Source organism: Lygodium microphyllum, chromosome 12, assembly GCF_053477565.2.
Source record: "Lygodium microphyllum isolate KBCC chromosome 12, Lygodium_microphyllum_v1.1.10, whole genome shotgun sequence".
In the NCBI taxonomy this organism is placed as follows: Eukaryota; Viridiplantae; Streptophyta; class Polypodiopsida; order Schizaeales; family Lygodiaceae; genus Lygodium; species Lygodium microphyllum.
Genome location: NC_141146.1, coordinates 37,028,739 through 37,048,468, shown reverse-complemented (window position 1 = coordinate 37,048,468; position 19,730 = coordinate 37,028,739). Strand labels below are relative to the sequence as shown.

At 44.8% G+C, this 19,730-nt stretch overlaps 1 protein-coding gene across 2 annotated transcripts in view; it reads left to right on the top strand.

Moving 5' to 3' along the window:
- GCP4 (GAMMA-TUBULIN COMPLEX PROTEIN 4) overlaps positions 1–19,730 on the top strand; it is a 156,447-nt gene that overhangs the window by 60,581 nt on the left and 76,136 nt on the right. For both annotated transcript variants that reach the window (XR_015692625.1, XM_087689343.1), the window contains exons 3-5: positions 7,309–7,445; positions 8,210–8,308; positions 8,445–8,547. Coding sequence is in view for 1 of the 2 variants with exons in the window: in XM_087689343.1 (XP_087545469.1) it covers positions 7,309–7,445; positions 8,210–8,308; positions 8,445–8,547 (339 nt within the window). In the remaining variant the exon portion in view is untranslated. The remainder of the gene's footprint in view (positions 1–7,308; positions 7,446–8,209; positions 8,309–8,444; positions 8,548–19,730) is intronic.

Below are 19,730 nucleotides of genomic sequence, written 5' to 3'. Positions count from 1 at the left end.
AGACTTTTAGTGAGCAGAATTGCAAGATTTTGGTTAATTGAGATCTTGACAAGCTCAATGGACTCATCATCAACGACCTCTTTGATAAACTGGTAGCGCATGTCAATATGCTTTGTCTTCGCATGAAAGTTTCGATTCTTGGCCAATTGAATAGCGCTCATAGAATCTGAATACAGTATAGGAACCATATCAGTAATACCAAGGTTTGCCACTAGATGGCCTAAACAGAGAGCCTCTCTGCAAGTCTCGGTTGTTGCAACATACTTTGTTTGTGTAGTAGATAGGGCCGTGCATTTTTGCACCTTGGATATCCAAGAAACAACACCTTCAACAAAGGTGAAGACATAGCCAGGGGTGGGCTTTCTACGATCTGCATGTTCTACATAATCGGATTCAATGTACCCCACAACATTCCAATGTCGTGTGCCAGGTATAGCCATATAGCATGCCGTAACTTTCACTGCAAATGCTATGCAAGGACGAGTGGCTATCATGGCATATGTCAAACTATCCATTGTGGATGCATAAGGAATCTTGGCTATCTCGGCCTTTTGCTCATCAGATTGTAGATAATCGGTTTGACTAACTTTCACATGAGAAGGTAAAGGACAGCCAATAGGCTTAATATCTTACATATGAAACTGCTCAATGACCTTTTGGATGTACTCTTTCTGTGACAAGTAAAGGAGTCCATGAGAGTGATTGCACATGATGTGCATCCCAAGAATATGTGAGGCTTGTCCCATGTCCTTCATCTCAAAGCTTTCCTTGAGTTGACTTTTTACGGCATCTAGCTTATCATGCACTCTCCTAGCAATCAACTTATCATCCACATAGAGTATCAAAATCATAAGGTTGTCATCACATGTATTCTTCATGTGTAAACATGGATCTGTATCATTATATGTATATCCTTGTGAATGCATGAAAGCATAAAACTTGGGGTACCATTCCCTAGGTGTCTATTTGAGGCTATAAAGGCTCTTTCTCAACTTGTATACTAGGTGTTTCTCGCCTTTTTTCTCAAAGCCTTTAGGCTACGGCATATAAATCTCATTATGCAAGTCCCTATGTAAGAAAGCCATCGTTACATTAATCTAATAAAGGCCCAAATCTAATTGAGCAACTAAAGCTAGTATCAAGCGTAGGGTAGTTATCTTGACTATAGGAGAAAAGACCATATTAAAGTCAATACCATGCTATCACTTAAAATCCTTAGCAACCAATTTGACCTTATATGTCGGCTTGGGGTGTCCAGGGGTACTTTTAAACTTGTAGACCTATTTGCATGGCAAAGCACACTTTCCATCAGACAAAGGAATCAAATCCTACATATGATTTTTTTACAATGAGTCATACTCTAATTGCATTGATATTTTCCAAGAGTGGTTATTACCTTTGCAGATGGTCTCATCATAAGTAAGAGGTTCGTTAGCATCTATCACCATAACATTGTCTATGGAGCGTGCAAACTGCTCAAGAGGATGTCTATCTCTAGTAAAATATCTCAAAACAAACTGTGGGGTCTGTACGTCTTGCCTAACATCATAGTTATGGATCACTGGAGTATCAACTCTATTGGCTATCTAGTTGGCTGGCGGATGCTCCTCTTTAAATATCACCTTGCGTATTAACTACCTGCTCAACTTGCTTATGTGTTTTCTTTTCAGGGAAAACATCATCATTGCTGCGGCTGACCTTCTGAGCTTGTGGATTCCATAAGTTATAGCCCATCTCATTTGCATTCCGATAACGAAGAAAGATTCATTTCACTGACTTAGGATTTAGCTTATTGCACTTGTCCTTGGGAACATGGTAGAAACTGGGCTGTCCACATTTGACAAATGTGTCAACTCATCTGACCTGTTTGTCCCGTTTGGACTTGTTCGACGTGTTTTCCATCTGATTGGGCCCATGGCCTTGTACGCCAATGGTTACAAAAGTGATCGTTTTTCCTTTTTTTTTGTATGCTTTTTTTTCTTTCTTTTTCTTTTTCTCTCTCTTCTCGATTCTTTTCTTTCTCTCTTATCTTTTCTTTGTCTCTTATCTTTCTTTTCTCTCTCTTTATCTTTTCTTTTTCTCACACAAACACTCAAGAGAAAAGTTTAGAGTTTAAACTAATAAGTTTGAAAACTCTCTCTCTTACCCTCTCCCTCTCTCATGATTCATCCATCTCTCTCTCTTATATACACACAATGGAGCAATGTAACTATTCTCTCCCATGGGTTACCATTCAAATGTCAAATTTCAACATGTGAAAAAACACACACACACACGCACACGCACACACACACACACACACACACACACACACACACACTCTCTCTCTCTCTCTCTCCCCCCTCTCTCTTTCTCTTCCTCTTTCCCCCCAACCCTAAACCCTAAAGTACTCCCCCTTTCTAGAAAAATCTCCCCCTCTCCTCCATCTCATTCATACTTTCAAGTTCTCCACCCCCTCTTACTCCTTTCTAGCTCTCCACCCCCTCTTACTGTTTTTTAGCTCTCTATCTCTTCCACTCTCTCAAGCTCTCTCCTCCCTTAACTTCTTAAGCCTTCCAATTTCTTTCTCCATCAAGCTCTAGTGTCTCTCTACTCTCTTAAGCTCTCTACTCCTTCAACCTCTCTATCCTTTTCACATTTTTTCAATTATCTCACCCTCCACAAGTGATCCTCTTTTTATACATCATCAATGGCACCCCCTCTTCATGAGGCCTTTCGCTTGCATTATGCCTACTTTGGGCTAGTGAAGAAAAGGCTTAATTAATGAAGCCGATTTTAAGTGTCGCACATAAATGTGGTAGGACCTAATTAGAAAACTAAAGCTATTAAGGGAAGTAGGTGGGCGAAACCCCCGACGGGTCTGTCCTACGGCAGGGTGGTCCCAGAGAACTGGGAGGCTTCTCATAAGATTTTTACCGTCGTTCAACCTTAGGAATTGTTAGAATAGAACCCTGATTCATGCCGTTTTAGTGGATCGGAATGGGACTATGCCCTACGGGTAGAGAGTTTGAGCCGTGCATCCCTCTCGTTTCCCATTCTCTCTGAACCAAGTGCAGCATGGGTCTGCTTCGGCTTGGGTATCTCTGCGTAAAGTAGGATGTCTAAGATCCGACGCTAGAATGCTATTAGGAGACCTTGGCCACTAGGAGCCTAAATTTCAAGTCGATCTTAGTGGGTCCGGTTGTGAACGTTCCATTGCGAGGTGGATTCGGGAAACCCTAGGCGACAAAACTCCGAATATTCCTTGGGAGTGCCGAGCAACGACGCTTAGATTCGTTTCTCGATAGACTGCTAAAAGCGTGCCTAGACAGCCATTGGGCGGGCACCTCACATTGTCGATCAGAAATTTGTTGAGAGGTTTGTAATTAATCACAAGCCTTTTCTTACCCCTTTCTTGCTCGGCATTCTTGTTGACGTAAAATGCCTGGCATGCCCATGGACTGTTGCTTGGCTCAATCAAGCCTTTTTGGAGGAGCTCTTGTATTTCTTTGTTACAAATTTCAATGTCTTCTTGAACCATTCCTAGATGAGTAGCCTTGGTCGGATTGATGTTAGGTACTTCTAGGAGGGATATAAAGTATTTTTTGTTTTTCCAAAACTGGAGAGGGTTTTTTAATGAAAATTTCATAATCAAATCTTATCCATTACTCGTCCTCTTATGCATCTTTGCGGATTAGGAGAGGAAACCATACCATGTCTTGGTATTCTTGATGATGTTTATGAAAATTGTTGTCGGAAATACTTGCCATTGAAGTGGTGCAAAGGCCTTTCAAGGGCAAGTGAGGAGATGGCCTCTCCTAATCATGAGGTGTTGGATGTGGAAGAAGATCTCTCTCCAACCATCTTGGTTTACTCCGTTCGAGGGGCTTCTTCTATTTCATCTAGAAAAAGCCACGTTTGGAGACTATTGCTAGGCAAATAGTGACTTGTTGTCACTGGAGAATGCCTTGATTTTGATGTCAGCAACAGTTGTTTATGATTGTCACTTGGTTCTAGGGATTGAAAATGCAGCAAATCAGGTTGAGAAAGCTGCAGTAGATGGGCTCTTTGTCTCTCAGTTTGGTGATGATACCTTGTGAGTGTGTAACGGAAGGGAAACATAGAGAGAGGAGAAAGAATAACATAACAAACACTGATCTGAAAGCTCTGACAAGGCTGCACACAATCAGTCCTTGCACATTGTGGAGGTGCGTTAGTGGGGAATTGGGGCAGCTGCAGATAGGAGGTGGCCAGCAAAACATGGCAATTTGATCATCACGAAGTCCAACCAGCTGATGTGGCTGCCCAGGGACTGAAAATAGGGCGTCCCTGTTGCCACATGGCATAAGTGGCCAATGCACCCATTGATAGTATGTGTGCAGTGTGAATATTTTGAAGTGGATTGGTGCAAATGCACATATCCATTGCCAAGGAAACGGGCTTGGCACCTTGTGGAGCGGCAAGGCCCATGTCAATGGGGCTCACACCTTGAACCCCCCTTTCTAGGAGGTCTTGGTTTCGGTCCATTGTAGAGGATGCCTCTTCAAACTCTAATTTGTATGGCAAAGTCGCATGATTTCCAAGTTGGGCTCTTTCTGGTATGCTTGCCCCCGCTATTGGGCAAATCTTGGTTAGTTTCTTTTCCTTTGCTTCCTGATATGCTTAAACTCAGTGGGTAGCCTCACTTGATTTGAGGTTTGAGCTGTGTTTTGAGTCTTCGAGGGCTAGCCTCCACTTCAAAGAGCCTGATCTAGCACATGCCAGAGTGCAGCGAATGTAGAAGTGTATGATTGGATGGAAAGAAAGAAAGGAACATCGAGAGAAGTGAGAGAGAAAGAGACTAAAGAATGCATAAATCTGCAATGAATGATGGATAAAGGCAGTAGATATGTACAACGGGCTATCGAATGTATCCACTAGAGATCCCTCACCTTGCACAACACGAATTTGAATGCGTGTGACCTTGGGTTGGGCTGCCTATAAATAGGTTGAAGAAAAAAAAAGGTAGGCTGGCCAATACAAAACTGGTCGATTGTAGTAATCATGGCAGATTGCTCAATCAATAATAAAAAATGCTGCAAATGCAGATGGCCTACCATATGGCACCTACCCACGACTTGCTTGCCTTGCCCGACACTATTCGACTTGCCCAAACTTCTGTAAAAACTATTGGCGGCTGCTGCATATTGTCTAATCTGATTAAGAAATGTATGAATCTGCCCTAAAATACATGTGTATTGCTTGGGGATGACCACACACCCCCTCCCAGATCTTGGATGTAGCATAAGGCTCAGGGATCTGGAGTGTTGTTGTAGAATGGCATGAGGAAGAGCCTTCATAAACAAGTTTTCCAAGGTATCCTTTGTCTTACAATATACCACAACAATAGGCCCATTCAAGATCTTCCAAATGAAATGATATTGTATCTCAATGTGCTTTGGCCAATCATGGAATATAGGATTCATGCCAAAGCAATGCAATTCTCATTGTCACAATGAAGTGTAGTAGGACTTGTTTGGAGACAACAAGCTCTCTTAACAACCTCCAAAGCCACATAGTCTCACATGTGGTAGAAGATACCGCTCTATACTCCTCCTTTGTAGATGATAGGGCAACTATGGGTTGCTTCTTACGACCCCAGGAGGTAGCACCTGCACCCAAAGCGAAGCAATAGCCAATCATTGCTATGGTCAGTGTCCCCAGCTCAATTAGTCTAGCCTCATAGAACAAAGGGCATATCTCTTGTACTTGCTAGATAGTAAATGTCTAGGTCGGGGGTCCCCCTCAAGAATTGCAAAATATAGGAGTTATATCAACGACCCAATCAATTATCTATATTGGATAGCATTTGCCGTTGGTAAATATCATGTGCCATAGCCTTCTAGTTTGGATCCGTGGGAGTAGAAATTGGACCAACAACTGTCCATCTCAAAGGTGGACAAAAGCTTTGGCACATATTGTTGCCGACATATAAAAATTTCCCTCAAAGTGTGCCAAATCTCATGGCCTAAAAAGAATTGGAGAAGTCCCATATCCATCATATTGAACTTCTCATGTAGTGCTGTTGATGTGTGGATGTACAACTGGAGATCAACAGTGGAATGCCGGTATCCTAACTTATCTTGCAAGAACGAGTCTATCTTCTCGTTTCCAAGCACTTGGAGCTTGTTTGAGGCCATAAAGGGCCTTCTTCAACCTATAAACTTTTCCATTTGATGAGGAAAAGCAAGGAGGTTGCTCAACATAGATCTCCTCCTTCAAATCACCGTTAAGGAAGACAAACTTTACATCCAGTTGAGAAACTGGCCATCTCCTATAGTGATTGGCTAAGATAAGAATGGCTTAGGAACCCTTTAGCACCCAGCCACATCTTGTGCTTATCCAAAGTGCCATTATTGTGGTATTTGGTCTTGAAAACCCACTTGACTCTAAACACCTTCTTATGAATGGGCCATGGCACAAGATCCGAAGTGCCATTCCACTCTATGGCTTCCAAATCTTGCTCCATAGCCTTGCAGCAATGCTTTGATTGCGAAGTCTCAATCATAGAGGTGGGCTTCCTATCCTGTATAGCATGAGCCATCAAACAATCATTAGGCCAATAAATTGGTCTAAGCTAAAAGTTGACACTGGATACTACCTAGTACTTCTTAGGCATAACTTATTACAACTTTTGCCTCTGTTACGAATTGATATCTTGGGGTCCTAGGTTCCACATTGTGAAATAATTAACTTGGACTTGACATGTGCAAGTCACATTAGCACATTCGATTAACTTTTAATCAAATGCTAAGCAAAACAATAATTTTTCATGTCCTTGTGACACTACCACTATCAGGTCAATGCTTAGCTATGTGCTTGCACACATTCATGGTGAGCAATGAACAACAAGAGTGTTGAGCTCGTTGGAGTGTTACATCAACTATGTGAGAGTGATATAGAGAAAGTGCAATCCCTAAGGTACTATAGTACCACACAAAATCTAGGTGTTCATACGGGAAAAAACTTTTCTCTAGCTAGAAGGTAAAAAGTGCCAATGGATAAGGGAGCATTCACACTAGAACAACGGAGGAACATGATAGGTGTAACAATGTATAGGTAAACTTAACAAAATCAGAGTTTGACCATGCAAACTTGTACAAATGCATAAAATTCAGCTTAAGCGTAAAGTGGCTTTGCGGAGTCCAAGAAGAATGGAAACATAAACTTTTTAAATGAGTTATTGCTCTTTGTGATTGTTTTTTAATTCTCGAAGTTTGGGTGACGTTTTTGATGTTGCTGCACAAATAATTTGTCTATGCATCATATTGATTCTATTGGTTGTGACAGTTTGAAGTTCTACTTCCACCGTTGCATGCTCTCATCCGGGAAGTGAGTATCAAAAATCTACAAGGTGGATGCCTTCTTGATTTGCTACACACAAAATGCCATTGTGGGGTTCCAGAATTGCAATCTTGTATGCAGAGGTATAGAATGAAAGATTTTCTGATGATATGCATAAAATTTCTCTCAGGAAGAAGTACTAATTTTCTGATTGGGAATTAAGTGTGAGTAGTAAAGTATAGGAAATCCATGTTTAATGAAGTAAACCAGGATTCTGTTTGTCAGGGTAGTGGTAATTAAGTATCTGAAAACAGCCTTATTCTGTAAGTTTAGAGGATCACTCAACTTAGAGTAGTAAAGTATAGGAAATCCATGTTTAATGAAGTAAACCAGGATTCTTTTTGTCAGGGTAGTGGTAATTAAGTATCTGAAAACAGCCTTATTCTGTAAGCTTAGAGGATCACACAATACTGGTGTTGGTGAGTCGAGTCAGCGCAAACACGCACAGGTGTTTGGTCTTAATAACACCTTATAGCTTTGGTTAAGGTTTCTCCTCTTGTTAGCTGAATATATTGTCTCAATACTTTGGCTGTCAATTCTCCTTTGATGCAAATGTCTGGTTTTTAACCTCCATGCCATGATTTGAAAATCTGGTAGTGATGATAGACTCCAGCATTCACCCCAAGTCTGCTGCTTTAATCATCCTTTCTAATCCTCCATTTCAATCAGTTTATAGTTGTACACAACATAACTTGAGTTAACTTCAACCTGGATTGTGAGAAGAATTGACAAAAAGGGAGAATAAGTTAGGTAGACACATTGTGACCATTTTTAGTCCCTTTCTTTCTTTACTGTGCATTATTACATTGCTCAAGCATGCCTTAACTTTGTCACGTCATTCTTGAAGGTTACTCTGGCACGGACACCAGGTTATGTACAGACAACTTGCAGCATGGATGGTTTATGGATTATTGCAAGATCACCATGAAGAGTTCTTTATTGGCAGGTCTTTTTGCGATTTTCAATGTTCAGACCGGATTTTATTTTATTGAACCTTTTGCACATTATTTGATACACTGAAGAACTTTGGGTCTAGAAATCTTCACATTGGAGTGTCCTGAGCACTGTGAAATGGCTAACAGAACCAAGCACTCTGAGGGAGATCTACCAGAAAGATCAAAATTAGGGTCTGCAACTGCAGACACGGATCTTGCTGATTGGCATACAGGATTTATTGTCAGGCAGGTAAAGGTTTTGAAGCAAATTGCAAGTCTTCTTTCTTTGCTTCACAATGGCTTGTGACTGATTGCGAGTCTTTGTGAGATCGATTTTGATAAAGCTACCATGTTAGAATTCATTCGTGTGTGGAAGGGCTGCTTTACCATAGTTTTGACTTTTTTTTAATAGATTTCATCTATTTTCCTTGGATATCAATAAGCTAATGAAGTGTGGTTCCACCCACCCACCCACCACCCACCCACCCACCACCCAACCATTCATAGATGAATGGACACATGCATGCATGTGCACGTGCACGTGCACGCATGTACACAATCACGCAGGCATGTGCATACACATGCTGCGCACATGCACGTATGCACGTGCACATGCACGTATGCACGTGCACATGCACACAGTAATAAAAGGAAAGAACTAAATAAAAATTTTATTGATGTTTTCAATAGGCCAAAATAGCCTGTGAGACCTGAGCATATAGTACAATTGCAGTGATGTCTCGTCAAATAGTAGAGTCAAAGTATATCTAACAAGTGAATCAAATGCAATCATCTATGATTGTACCCAAGGTTAAGTATTGAAAGAATAAACCTAAAATACTCAAGATGATGTGGTCTCTACTATCCTAGTATCACCCTCAAAGGATGTTGCATCAGCTGCTCTAGCCTAGGGGAACTGAAGTATCTCAATGGGTGTTTCTTAAGGCAGGTGATGATGGATAGTATTTGTGGAGTGGGAGATGATTGGGTTGTCACCATGGGAGTGGGGGATGCTGCAGGGATACAGCTTGATCCAGGCTGATCCCTCATGAAGATGAACCCCCTGGGAGTGGGGAGGTGATCATTCTTTGGTAGGGAAGGAGCCCTGGTTATCATGGGTGTGAGGAACTTTGTGAATGCCCTTTGTCTAGGTTGGTTTGGATGTACTGAGAGCTCCTATGGAGAGAGGGAACATAGCTTTCACATGCTAGCTAGAGGGCCTCTTGTACATGTGGTTATTCTTTAGTTTCAACCTTTATGTGGAGAGAGAGAGAGAGAGTTATTAAAAGGAGAGACAGAGAGAGAATCTGAGAGAAGAGAGAGAAAGAGAGAGGATGGAGGGAGACGCGATGAGCAGCGATGGCGGACCTTCAACCCCCGTGACCTAGCGACCAGATCGTGGTCTCTGCGCAGCCGCTGAACCTGTCTGTACCTGCCGTTGCTGCGCCCGTCTGTACCTGCCGTTGCTACGCTTGTCGCAGGTACCACCGCCCGTCTGTACCTGCGCCTGTCAATCTCTGCCCGTCGTCTGTACCTGCACCCGCCTTCATCCATGCCTCACGACTGCTCGCCGGACGTCTGCTGCGCCTTTGTGTGCCCGCCTTCGTCGACGTCTGACGTCTGCCCTGCCGGTCAAACGCTGCCCGTCGCCTGTACCTGCAGTGCCCTTCAACTCTGCACCGTCGACGCCTGCCCTGTGCCTGACCCCTTGGCGCCTGCCCCGTCGACGTCTGACCTGTGCAGAGTGCTCCGCCTGTGGTCGACTGCTCTGCGTCAGCGTGCAGGGCTGATGCAGCCCCGTTTAAGCCTCCTGTGTTTGACCCATTACCCGGCGCCCCGGTTCATCTGCACGTGTCTGTCCTGTTCTTCGTTGCAGTCCTGTTGCTGCAGCCAGGTGGTGCACTGATTTTGCAGGTCTGCGGGACCTGCAGAGCGAGTGAGAGAGAGAGAGACAACGAGAGAGAGAGAGAGAGAGAGAGAGAGAGAGAGAGAGAGAGAGAGAGAGAGAGAGAGAGAGGCCATCGTTGTCGTTACCCGCTGTCCTGTCGACGTCGCCTGACCCGCGTTGCCTGCAGACGCCTTCTGCTCGCCGCCTGCCCCTGACGCCCTCCACAGCCGTTGAGTCCCCCGCTTTGCTGTCGGACGGCCCGTTGCCTGCGTCCCCCACCCGACTGTACTGCGACCTCCATGCCTGCTTCTCGCCCCTTCGCCCTGCCCGTTAGGGTTTGGACCCTTGCGGCCTCTGACCGACATACGTATTGATACAATATGGCTGGCCTGGATCTGGCTTTCATAGACCAAACGGTGGCAGCTCTTGGTCCGGATTCTGACACCGAGGAACTAGAGGACATGGTTCCGTGCACAGAGGAGATGCCCCCTGCTCCTGACCTCTAGCCAGCGGGCAAACACACCAAGCATACTTCGGCAGGGATAATGGATCACCAGGATCATTCCTATGCTCAGGTTGCTTCTGATTTTGTGGACTCCCAGGAGGTTGATTGGGAGTACCTGCTGGAGTTTGCCAACATTTTGCTGGGCGATTATGTTCAACATAATCAGGAAGTCTTTTCGGACTCTGCAACGGAAGATGTTCTGGAAGCCACTGTGGATCCGAAACATGTCTTGTGCTCCTTTTCAGTGTTCTATGAACGTGCTGTGATATTTTTTTTTAGTTGTAGGATCCCGCTGCTTTCCCGTATTCGCCAGTGGTTGCACAGTCTGCTACAAGGGTAATGTGTTGAAGAGATTTTTGTTGGCCCCCGGGGTTTTTTTGAGGTGCTGTTGAAATTAGAGACACACTGTGCTGCTCTCTTGTCTAAACTGCCATTGTTCGTTGAGGTCCATGTGGTGCCATGGCGCCCGATGGCAGATTTTCAGTGTCTGCTGCAACGTGAATGCCCTGTGTGGGTTGAAGTGGAAAACTGTCCGGTTATTTATCGGCCACTGTTAAAAGACGCCATGGCCGCTGTGGGCACTGTTTTGGTCCCCCCAAGCCTAAGGGCCATGAATCGCAACTGCCTGTGTATGTTATGGGACACTGCTCGAAAAAGGCGTGCTTGGTTACGCATTAATTGCTCTGGCATGCATCCTTTACATTTTCGTTTGGAATGGGGCAACTTTGCAGGACATTGCTTTTCGTGTGGAAAATTGGGGCATTTTATGGCTGAATGCCCAGAGAAGCACCACACTTCAGATGCCGAGCATGTTGCGCAGCCCATGGAAGATATGGTGTGTGATGCGCCGTCGCAAGATACCACCTAGCCACCTAAAGTTTTGAATAAAGGTAAACAACAGGTCTCAGGTTTGGATTCTGGTGGCAACGACTGGGTAGATGTATGCACGAAAAAAGGCAACAGGCTTGTTGCTGGCATGGTGGATACTGTGCCTGCTGCCTCACCAGATTCCATGCGTACGTATATGTGCAGGTAAGAAATGATGTCTTCAGAGCACTCTGCTCCTGCTATGGTTTCCTCTGCTCCCGGTCAACAGCCAGCTAGGAGAGTGTCTTCGGATGGTCCAAAGGGTCCACCTGCTAAGTTGGCTTTTGATACTCGAGGTAACGTCATTACCCCATGGGATCGTCGTTATCCCCGCTCCATCCCCAAGTCAGCGGATATGCCATTCACTTCCAAATGTGGTCGTCAGAACTCTTTTGCCGTGTTAGCTGATTTCTTGGATGAGGGTGTCCTAGACATTCTCGCCGAAAAGGTCACATCGAGGCAAGCTGTGCCTGGTACCTAATCTTCTTTTGAATCCACATGAAGATAGCCACGTCGAATGTGCGAGGAATTTGTTCTCGCCACAAGCAACATGCCATGTGGACAATATTGCATGAGAATCAATGGGATGTCTTGTGTGCTATTGAGCACAAGAGTCATACTGAAGCAGGTAAAGTTGTGGATTGCCATGGCTTTCGTTTGTTCTATGCAGGGATACATGCCAGGCAGTATTCTGGTGTGCTTATGATTGTACATGAAAAATATCAGCCGGTTCTTATCAAGAATGATGTACATGGCCTCTTTGTGGTGATTGAAATTTTATTCGAAGGAGAGATCTTATGGTTACTTGGCCTCTATGCTCCGAATGATCCTTTATCTCGCCGGGAGCTTTGGCATACCTTGCAGATTTCCTTGTCCCTTGGCAGACGGGGTTTTTTGATGGGGGATTTTAATAAGTGTGTTGATTCTTTACAGTCCACATCAGAACATTCGGTAATGGATGCGCCGGAAAGACGTATGTGGCAGCAGTTGGCTCTTGCCATTCTTAAGCAAGATCTCTGGTCTTGGCTGTATCCTTCTTCTACAGGGTTTACCTTCCATTCTGCCCAGTATGCAACAACATGGTTGCGGTTAGACCGCATATACATCATGTAGGATGATGATTTCCTTCCTGAGATGCTCGAAATGAAAGTGTGGCAACAATATGCATTGTCGGATCATTTCCCTCTGCAACTTGAGCTCCTTGCACAACCCATTGCACCTTTCAAGCAATTTCTGGATAGACTCCCTTAGCGTTTCAACTTGTCTTATTTGAAGCATGCAATCTTCCAGGGCTATATGCAGCAATTGATTGATCGATTCTTATTGGATTTCTCATCTTAGGGCACTACTTCCTTTCAACGATTGCTCTCCAATGTGCAGTGGGTTGCTCGCCAGTATGGGATCCATCATGCCTCTCTTTGTCGGCGGCGTCGATAGGCAGCGGAGGAACTGCTGGCTTTGGTTTGTTCTTTGCTGGTGGACACTCCTGATGACGCATTTCTGCTATCACTGGCAACGCGTTTGGCTGATCTTATTAAAGAGCTTCAGTTGAAATCCTATCAGCAGGTCAAATTGCAACATCTGACGGAGACTCTGCAAGACAGTCCTTGTCAGACCCATAAGTTCTTTCGAGCTCTCCATGCCTCTCCTGCTCGAGAGAATATGACTAGGCTCTAGGATGCAGAAGGTCAAATGGTTCTTGATCCGCAGACGATTGTGAATATGTGTAGAAATTATTTCCTCGACCTTCTTGGTTCTACTTTTTCAGGCCAAATTACTCATACTCGTTCAGTTTTTTATGATCTTGTCCGCAATCAGGTTCCTCAGGACATGCAATCTACTCTGGAGGCAGATATTTGTGAGTCGGAGGTTATGGATGTTCTGTTACACTTGCCTAAGGATAAAAGTCTTGGCTGGGATGGTCTCACCAATGAGTTCTTTGCGTTTTTTGCCACCCAGCTCGCGAAACCTTTGACAGCTTTGTTTCAGCAGGTATGGGAAACGGGGATCATGCCTTCCGCTTGGAAAGAAGGTCTTATTAAACTGCTTCCAAAAGTTCCTTCGCCATCCATGTTGAAACAATGGTGCTCAATTTCTTTGATGGGTTCTATGTATAAAATCTTTTCCAAAGTTATGGCGAATCGCGTCCATAAGCATCTTCCTGCCATTGTGCATCCTCTCCAATATGGTTTCATTAAGGGCAGAAACATTTTGCACAATATATCAAATGCGCAATTGGCGATTGATTATGCAAGGCATTTAAATTAGGAGGTCGTACTGGTTCAATTGGACCTGGAAAAGGCTTTTGATTATCTGGACTAGTCTTTCATTGCAGAACTTATGTCTGCTATGGGCTTTGGTGCTCGGATGTCTCGTCTGATCTACACTATTAGTGTTGCAGCATCTTCGCGGGTCATGTTGAATGGAGGCGTTACCAAGCCAATTGTCCTTGTCCGCTCTGTCAGACAGGGGTGCCCAGTCCTCTCTTCTTTGCCCTTGTGATTCATCCGGTTCTTTCGATGTTATCTCATATGGCAATTTCTACTCAGTTGGCTGGATTGTTGCTTCCCTCTGGACAGCACTTCATTGGTCAATCCTTGGTTGATGACAGTTTTATGATTCTGCGTGCAGACAAAGATAACCTTCACAAAGCATTAGATGTTTGGGCTCTCTTTGGTCAGGCTTCTGGTCTTCGCATCAACGCCTTGAAATCGGCCATTCTCAGCTGCACGAAGTCGGATTTGCAGTCACTGGACTGGCAGGGAATGGTTGTCCCCCGTGGCTTCATTGTCAAGCATCTTGGGTATCCTTTGGGGGTTGATGTTCCCCCAAAGCAGCTACTACAGTGGATTTCACAGAAATTGGCGGCTAAGTTTCTGTATTGGAAGTCTCAAGCTTGGCCCTTCCATGTTCGCCTCAAAGTAGCCGAGACAATAATGTTGCCAATGCTTACATATTTCTTGCCATTGCTACCCTGGACTACTACTACACTGAATGATTTTACGAAGTCTATTCGTTTCATGTTATGGAAGAAGGATTCCTTGCATGCGGGTATTTCTTGGATTTCTTGGTTGCATGCATGCACCTCAAAACGCATGGATAGAGGGGCTATTTTGGATGCCCAAACTCATATGCTGGCACTCCGCTGGCCTCTTTTTCGCGCCATGTGCTCGGATTGTCATCCTTGGGTCGTCATAGCCTGTTATTTTCTTGAGGATCACGGGTTTCTGCATGGTAATACCCACATCCACAGTTCTTGGTGGCATGTTCTTAATGTCGATTCTCGGTTCTCCAGTTCTTCCTCATCTCTGCTTGCCCATTTGGTGTGTTCCTGGAGACTGGTCCTCCGGAAGTCTCAGTGGCATCCAGCGGAGGATCGTTTAGCCACTAATTCGTTTCAATTGGAACTGTTGGCAGTCTCGCGGTTAATTTCGTGGGACGGTAAACATGAGCTTCGACCACAATTCAACGGTATGGCACGTTTGTGCTTAACTTCGGTCGCGGATGCTACTCTTGCCAGTCGCAATGTGTTCATGTCGTTTCGTACAGCCAGGAGGCTTTTCAGGATCCCTCGTGGATACAGGTATTTATGGGAACAACTTTTGACGGTGCTTTAGAGTAGACAACCCTTTCTTGCCCTTGCTACGGATCGTCCCTGGCAGGACTGGGACTTTGTAGGCAGTTTGAATTTAGAAAAGGCTTCAGCTAACCAGGTGTATCATCTTCTGATTAAAGATCATCAATGGCTGGTTACTAAAGCTAATATTCTATGGGGATTGCATAAATCTTGGTCATGGTGGAGGGTAACTGTGATGGAGGGCTGGTTAAATAAGACACCATTCAAATATAAGGTCTTTCTTTGGAGGGTGATGATTGGTGGTCTTCCGCTTGCTTCAGCTCTTTCCAAGCGCCGAATCTCCAATGGCAACTGTTTCTTTTGCACCACCACTGTGGAATCCGCCCGTCATCGTTTTATTTCTTGCCCCCTCGCTCAGAAAATCTGGTCATTCTTGTCAGCCGTTTGGCGAGCAGTGGTTGGTTTCTCGTTACGCCCGTTTGATTGGGTTTTTGTATGGCCCAAATATCCCACACCGACACAGCCACATATGAAGATCTTGTTTCACTTTCTTCGATATTGGGGCTGTTGGCACAACTGGACCATTCGGAATGCTTTCCTTTTTGATTCTGCTTATAATGTTCAGCGGCATATTGCTAGGCTTAAAGGTTTCTTGTATTGGCAGATAGATCTTCTCCGGCACTCTGACATCCTCTCTCGGGAGGACTTACGTCCTTGGCATATGGCAATTTCCTCCGCGTCTTTGCCATGATTTTGTAACTCTTTGGCCGTCTGGTTCTTGTAAAGAGTTAGTGTGTACACACAATGGGGTAGAGGCATCGTGTATCTTGTAATCATGTTAACTTTTTCGTAATTAATACAATTACCTTTTATGAAGAGAGAGAGAGAGAGAGAGAGAGAGAGAGAGAGAGAGAGAGAGAGAGAGAGAGACGCCTAGTTCCAGACCTGCCCCTTCGCCTTTGTCGTAGTCCCGCCTCAGCTTAGAGAGAAGCATGGCTGGCCTGGATATGGCTTTTATTGAACAAACAGTGGCCGCCCTTGGTCCCAATTCTGATGCAGAGGAACCGAAGGATATGGTGCCTTGTACAGAGGAGATGCCTCCTGCTCCTGACTTTCAGCGTGTGGGTAAATGCTCCAAGCATACGCCCGAAGAGACAATCAGTCATTAGGATCGTTCTTATGCTCAAGTGGCCTCTGATTTTGTGGATTCGCAGGAGATTGACTGGGAGCATTTGTTGGAGTTTGCCAATACGTTGCTTGGCGACTATGTTCAGCATAATCATGAAGCTTTTTCTGACGCGGGAACTAAAGAGGTTCTGGAGGCAACGGTGGATCGGAAAACTGTCCTGCGCTCTTTTTCAGTGTTTTATGACCGTGCAGTTATACTCTTCTTCACTGGCAGGATCCCAGTGCTTTCCCATATTCTCCAGTGGCGGCACCTTTTACTGCAAGGGGAGTGTGTTGAGGAGATTTTTGTTGGGCCTCAAGGCTTCTATGAGGTGTTGCTGAACTCTAAGAAGCATCGGGCTGAGCTCCTGTCCAAACTACCATTGTTCTTTGATCGCCGTTTGGTCCATGTTGTGCCATGGCGCCCTATGGCAGACTTTCAGGGCCTGCTTCAACGTGAATGCCCGGTGTGGGTTGAGGTGGAAAATTGCCTGGCTATCTATTGGCCATTGTTAAAGGATGCCATGGCCGTTGTGGGAACGGTGCTGGTCCCTCCAAGCCTAAGGGCAATGAATAGAAACCGTTTGTGTATGTTATGGGACACTGCCAGGAAGAGGCCAACGTGGCAGTGCCTTAATTGCTCTGGCATGCATCCTTTGCATTTTCGCTTGAAATGGGGCAACTTTGCGGGACACTGCTTTTCGTGTGGTAAATTGGGGCACTTTATGGCCGAATGCCCAAAGAGGCAGCCGTCTTCAGATAATGTGCATGTTGTGCCGCCCAAGGATGACATGGCGCTTGATGCTCCATCATAGGAGGAAACCCAGCCATCCAGTGTTTTGGATAAAGGTAAACAACGGGTTTGGGTTTGGATTCCTGTACCAATGACTGGATAGAGGCATGTCCCAAAAAAGGTAAGAAGTTGGATGCTGGTCTGCTGGATTTTGGGCCTACTGTGTCATAGGATTCCATGCGCACGTATATGTGCAGGAAATAAATGTTCTCTTCACAGCATGCTGCGCGTACTATGGTTCCTTCTGCTCCCCGTAATCGGTCTACGAGGAAAGTATATACAGACGGTCCCAAGGGCCCGCTTGCTAAGTTGGCATTTGATTCTAGAGGCAATGTGATTACACCCTGGGATCGTCGTTATCCCCGTTCCATCCCCAAGACAGTGGATATCCCATCTACCTCTAAAGTTGGCCGGCAGAATTCTTTTGCAGTGTTAGCTGATTTTCTGGATGACGGTGTCCTTGACATTCTAGCAGACAAGGTTAAATCGAGGCAAGCGGTGCCTCCTTCCTGATTTTCTTTTTACAGATATATGAAGATAGCCACGTGGAATGTGCGAGGCATTTGTTCTCGCCATAAGCAACATGCCATGTGGACTGTCTTGCATGAGAATCAGTGGGATGTCTTGTGTGCGGTGGAGCACAAGAGTCACGGTGAAGCAGGAAAAGTTGTGGATTGCCATGGTTTTCTCTTGTTTTATGCAGGGACACATGCTGTGCATTATTCTAGTGTGCTTATGATTGTCCATGAGAAATATCAGCCTGTTCTTATTAAGAATGATGTACAGGGCCGCTTTGTGGTAATTGAAATTTTATTTGAAGGAGAGATCTTATGGTTGCTGGGCCTCTATGCTCCGAACGACCCTTTATCTTGTCGGGATCTTTGGAAGACTTTGCAGAGCTCCATGTCACTTTGCAGAAGGGGTTTCTTGATGGGAGATTTCAATATGTGTGTTGACTCTTCACAGTCCACTTCAGGGCATTCGGTGATGGATGCTCCGGAAAGTCGGGCGTGGAATGCCTTTGCTCTTGTGGCACTTAAGCAAGATCTATGGTCTTGGTTACAACCTTCATCTCCAGGGTTTACTTTTCATTCTGCACTGTATGCATCTACATGGTCGCCGTTCCAGCTATTGTGCATCCTCTTCAATATGGTTTCATTAAGGGCCGCAACATTGTGCATAATATCTTAAATGTGCAAATGGCTATTGACTATGCAAGGCACTCTAGTCAGGAGGTGGTATTGATTCAATTGGATTTGGAAAAGGCCTTTGACTATTTAGATTGGTCTTTCATTGCTGAAGTTATGTCTGCTATGGGTTTTGGTACTCGGATGTCCCCATTGATCTACACCATTAGTGCTGCGGCTTCTTCGCGTGTTATGCTCAATGGTGGGGTTACAGAGCCATTTGTCCTTGCACACTCGGTGAGACAGGGTTGCCCTTTGAGTCCTCTCTTCTTTGCCCTGGCGACCCACCCGGTTCTTTCAATGTTATCTTCAATTGGACCACTCGGAAGATCTTGTTTCATTTTCTTAGATACTGGGGATGCTGGCACAATTGGACCACTCGGAATGCCTTTCTTTTTGATTCAGTCTCTAATGTCTCGGCATATATTGTGAGGCTTAAAGGTCTCTTGCATTGGTAGATAGATCTCATTCGGCACTCGGGCTTACTCCCTCGGGAGGACTTACTTCCCTGGCATATGGCAATTTCCTTTGCGGCTTTGCCATGACTTTTGTAACTCTTTTGTAGTTTAGTACTGGAGCCTTTACACATGATGGCTTAGTGTCATCATGTATCTTGTAATCAAGTAAACTTGTACTTTTTCTTCGTAATTAATACAATTACCTTTTACGAAAAAAAAAGGAGAGAGAGTTATTGGCATTTGGTTGGCAGGGGAAGGTGGTGACACAAGGCGACATCACGAGACACTTGGGATGTCCCGCAGGCTTACAGCTCCTGCCTAAGCAAGTGCTTGATTGGATGTTATTTTGGATTGGGGACACATTGTTTACTGGAAATCACATGCATGGCCTTTCCATCTATGCCTCAAGTTTGCTCAAACAAGAGTGCTGCCCATGATCTCATATTACTTGTTATCATTGTCCTGGTCAAAGATTGACTTAAGGGAAATTATGTAGCCCATTCACTTGATGTTGTGGAAACAGACTACACATTCTAGCATTACTTGGATTTCATGGCATATATGCATTGGGGGAGGTGCAATTGCAGATGTGGAGATGCACATGACAGACCTCTTATGGGCTTTGTTCAATTTTGTGTGTGGGGCAACAATCATGGGTTATCATTGCAAGATTCTTTCTAGAAGATATGGGATTCTGCACAACATTCAAATTCAGGCCTCATTGTGGCATGTGTTTCATTTTGATCAGCCCACATGACTGCAATCCTCACTACTCTTGATTCATCTTGTCTGTTCTTGGCAACTTCCTTGTGGCGTGCACCAGATAACTGACTGTCAGCTAATTCCCTGCCACCTGAAGTCTGGTGAGAAATTGTTTCTTGGGATGCTAAAGAGGAAGCTTGCCCCTAGTTGAATAGGATGGTTAGACCTGGGCTGCTCTCTATTCTTAATGTGCTGGAGTGGGCAAGCAATACTTTGCAGTCGTTCCACT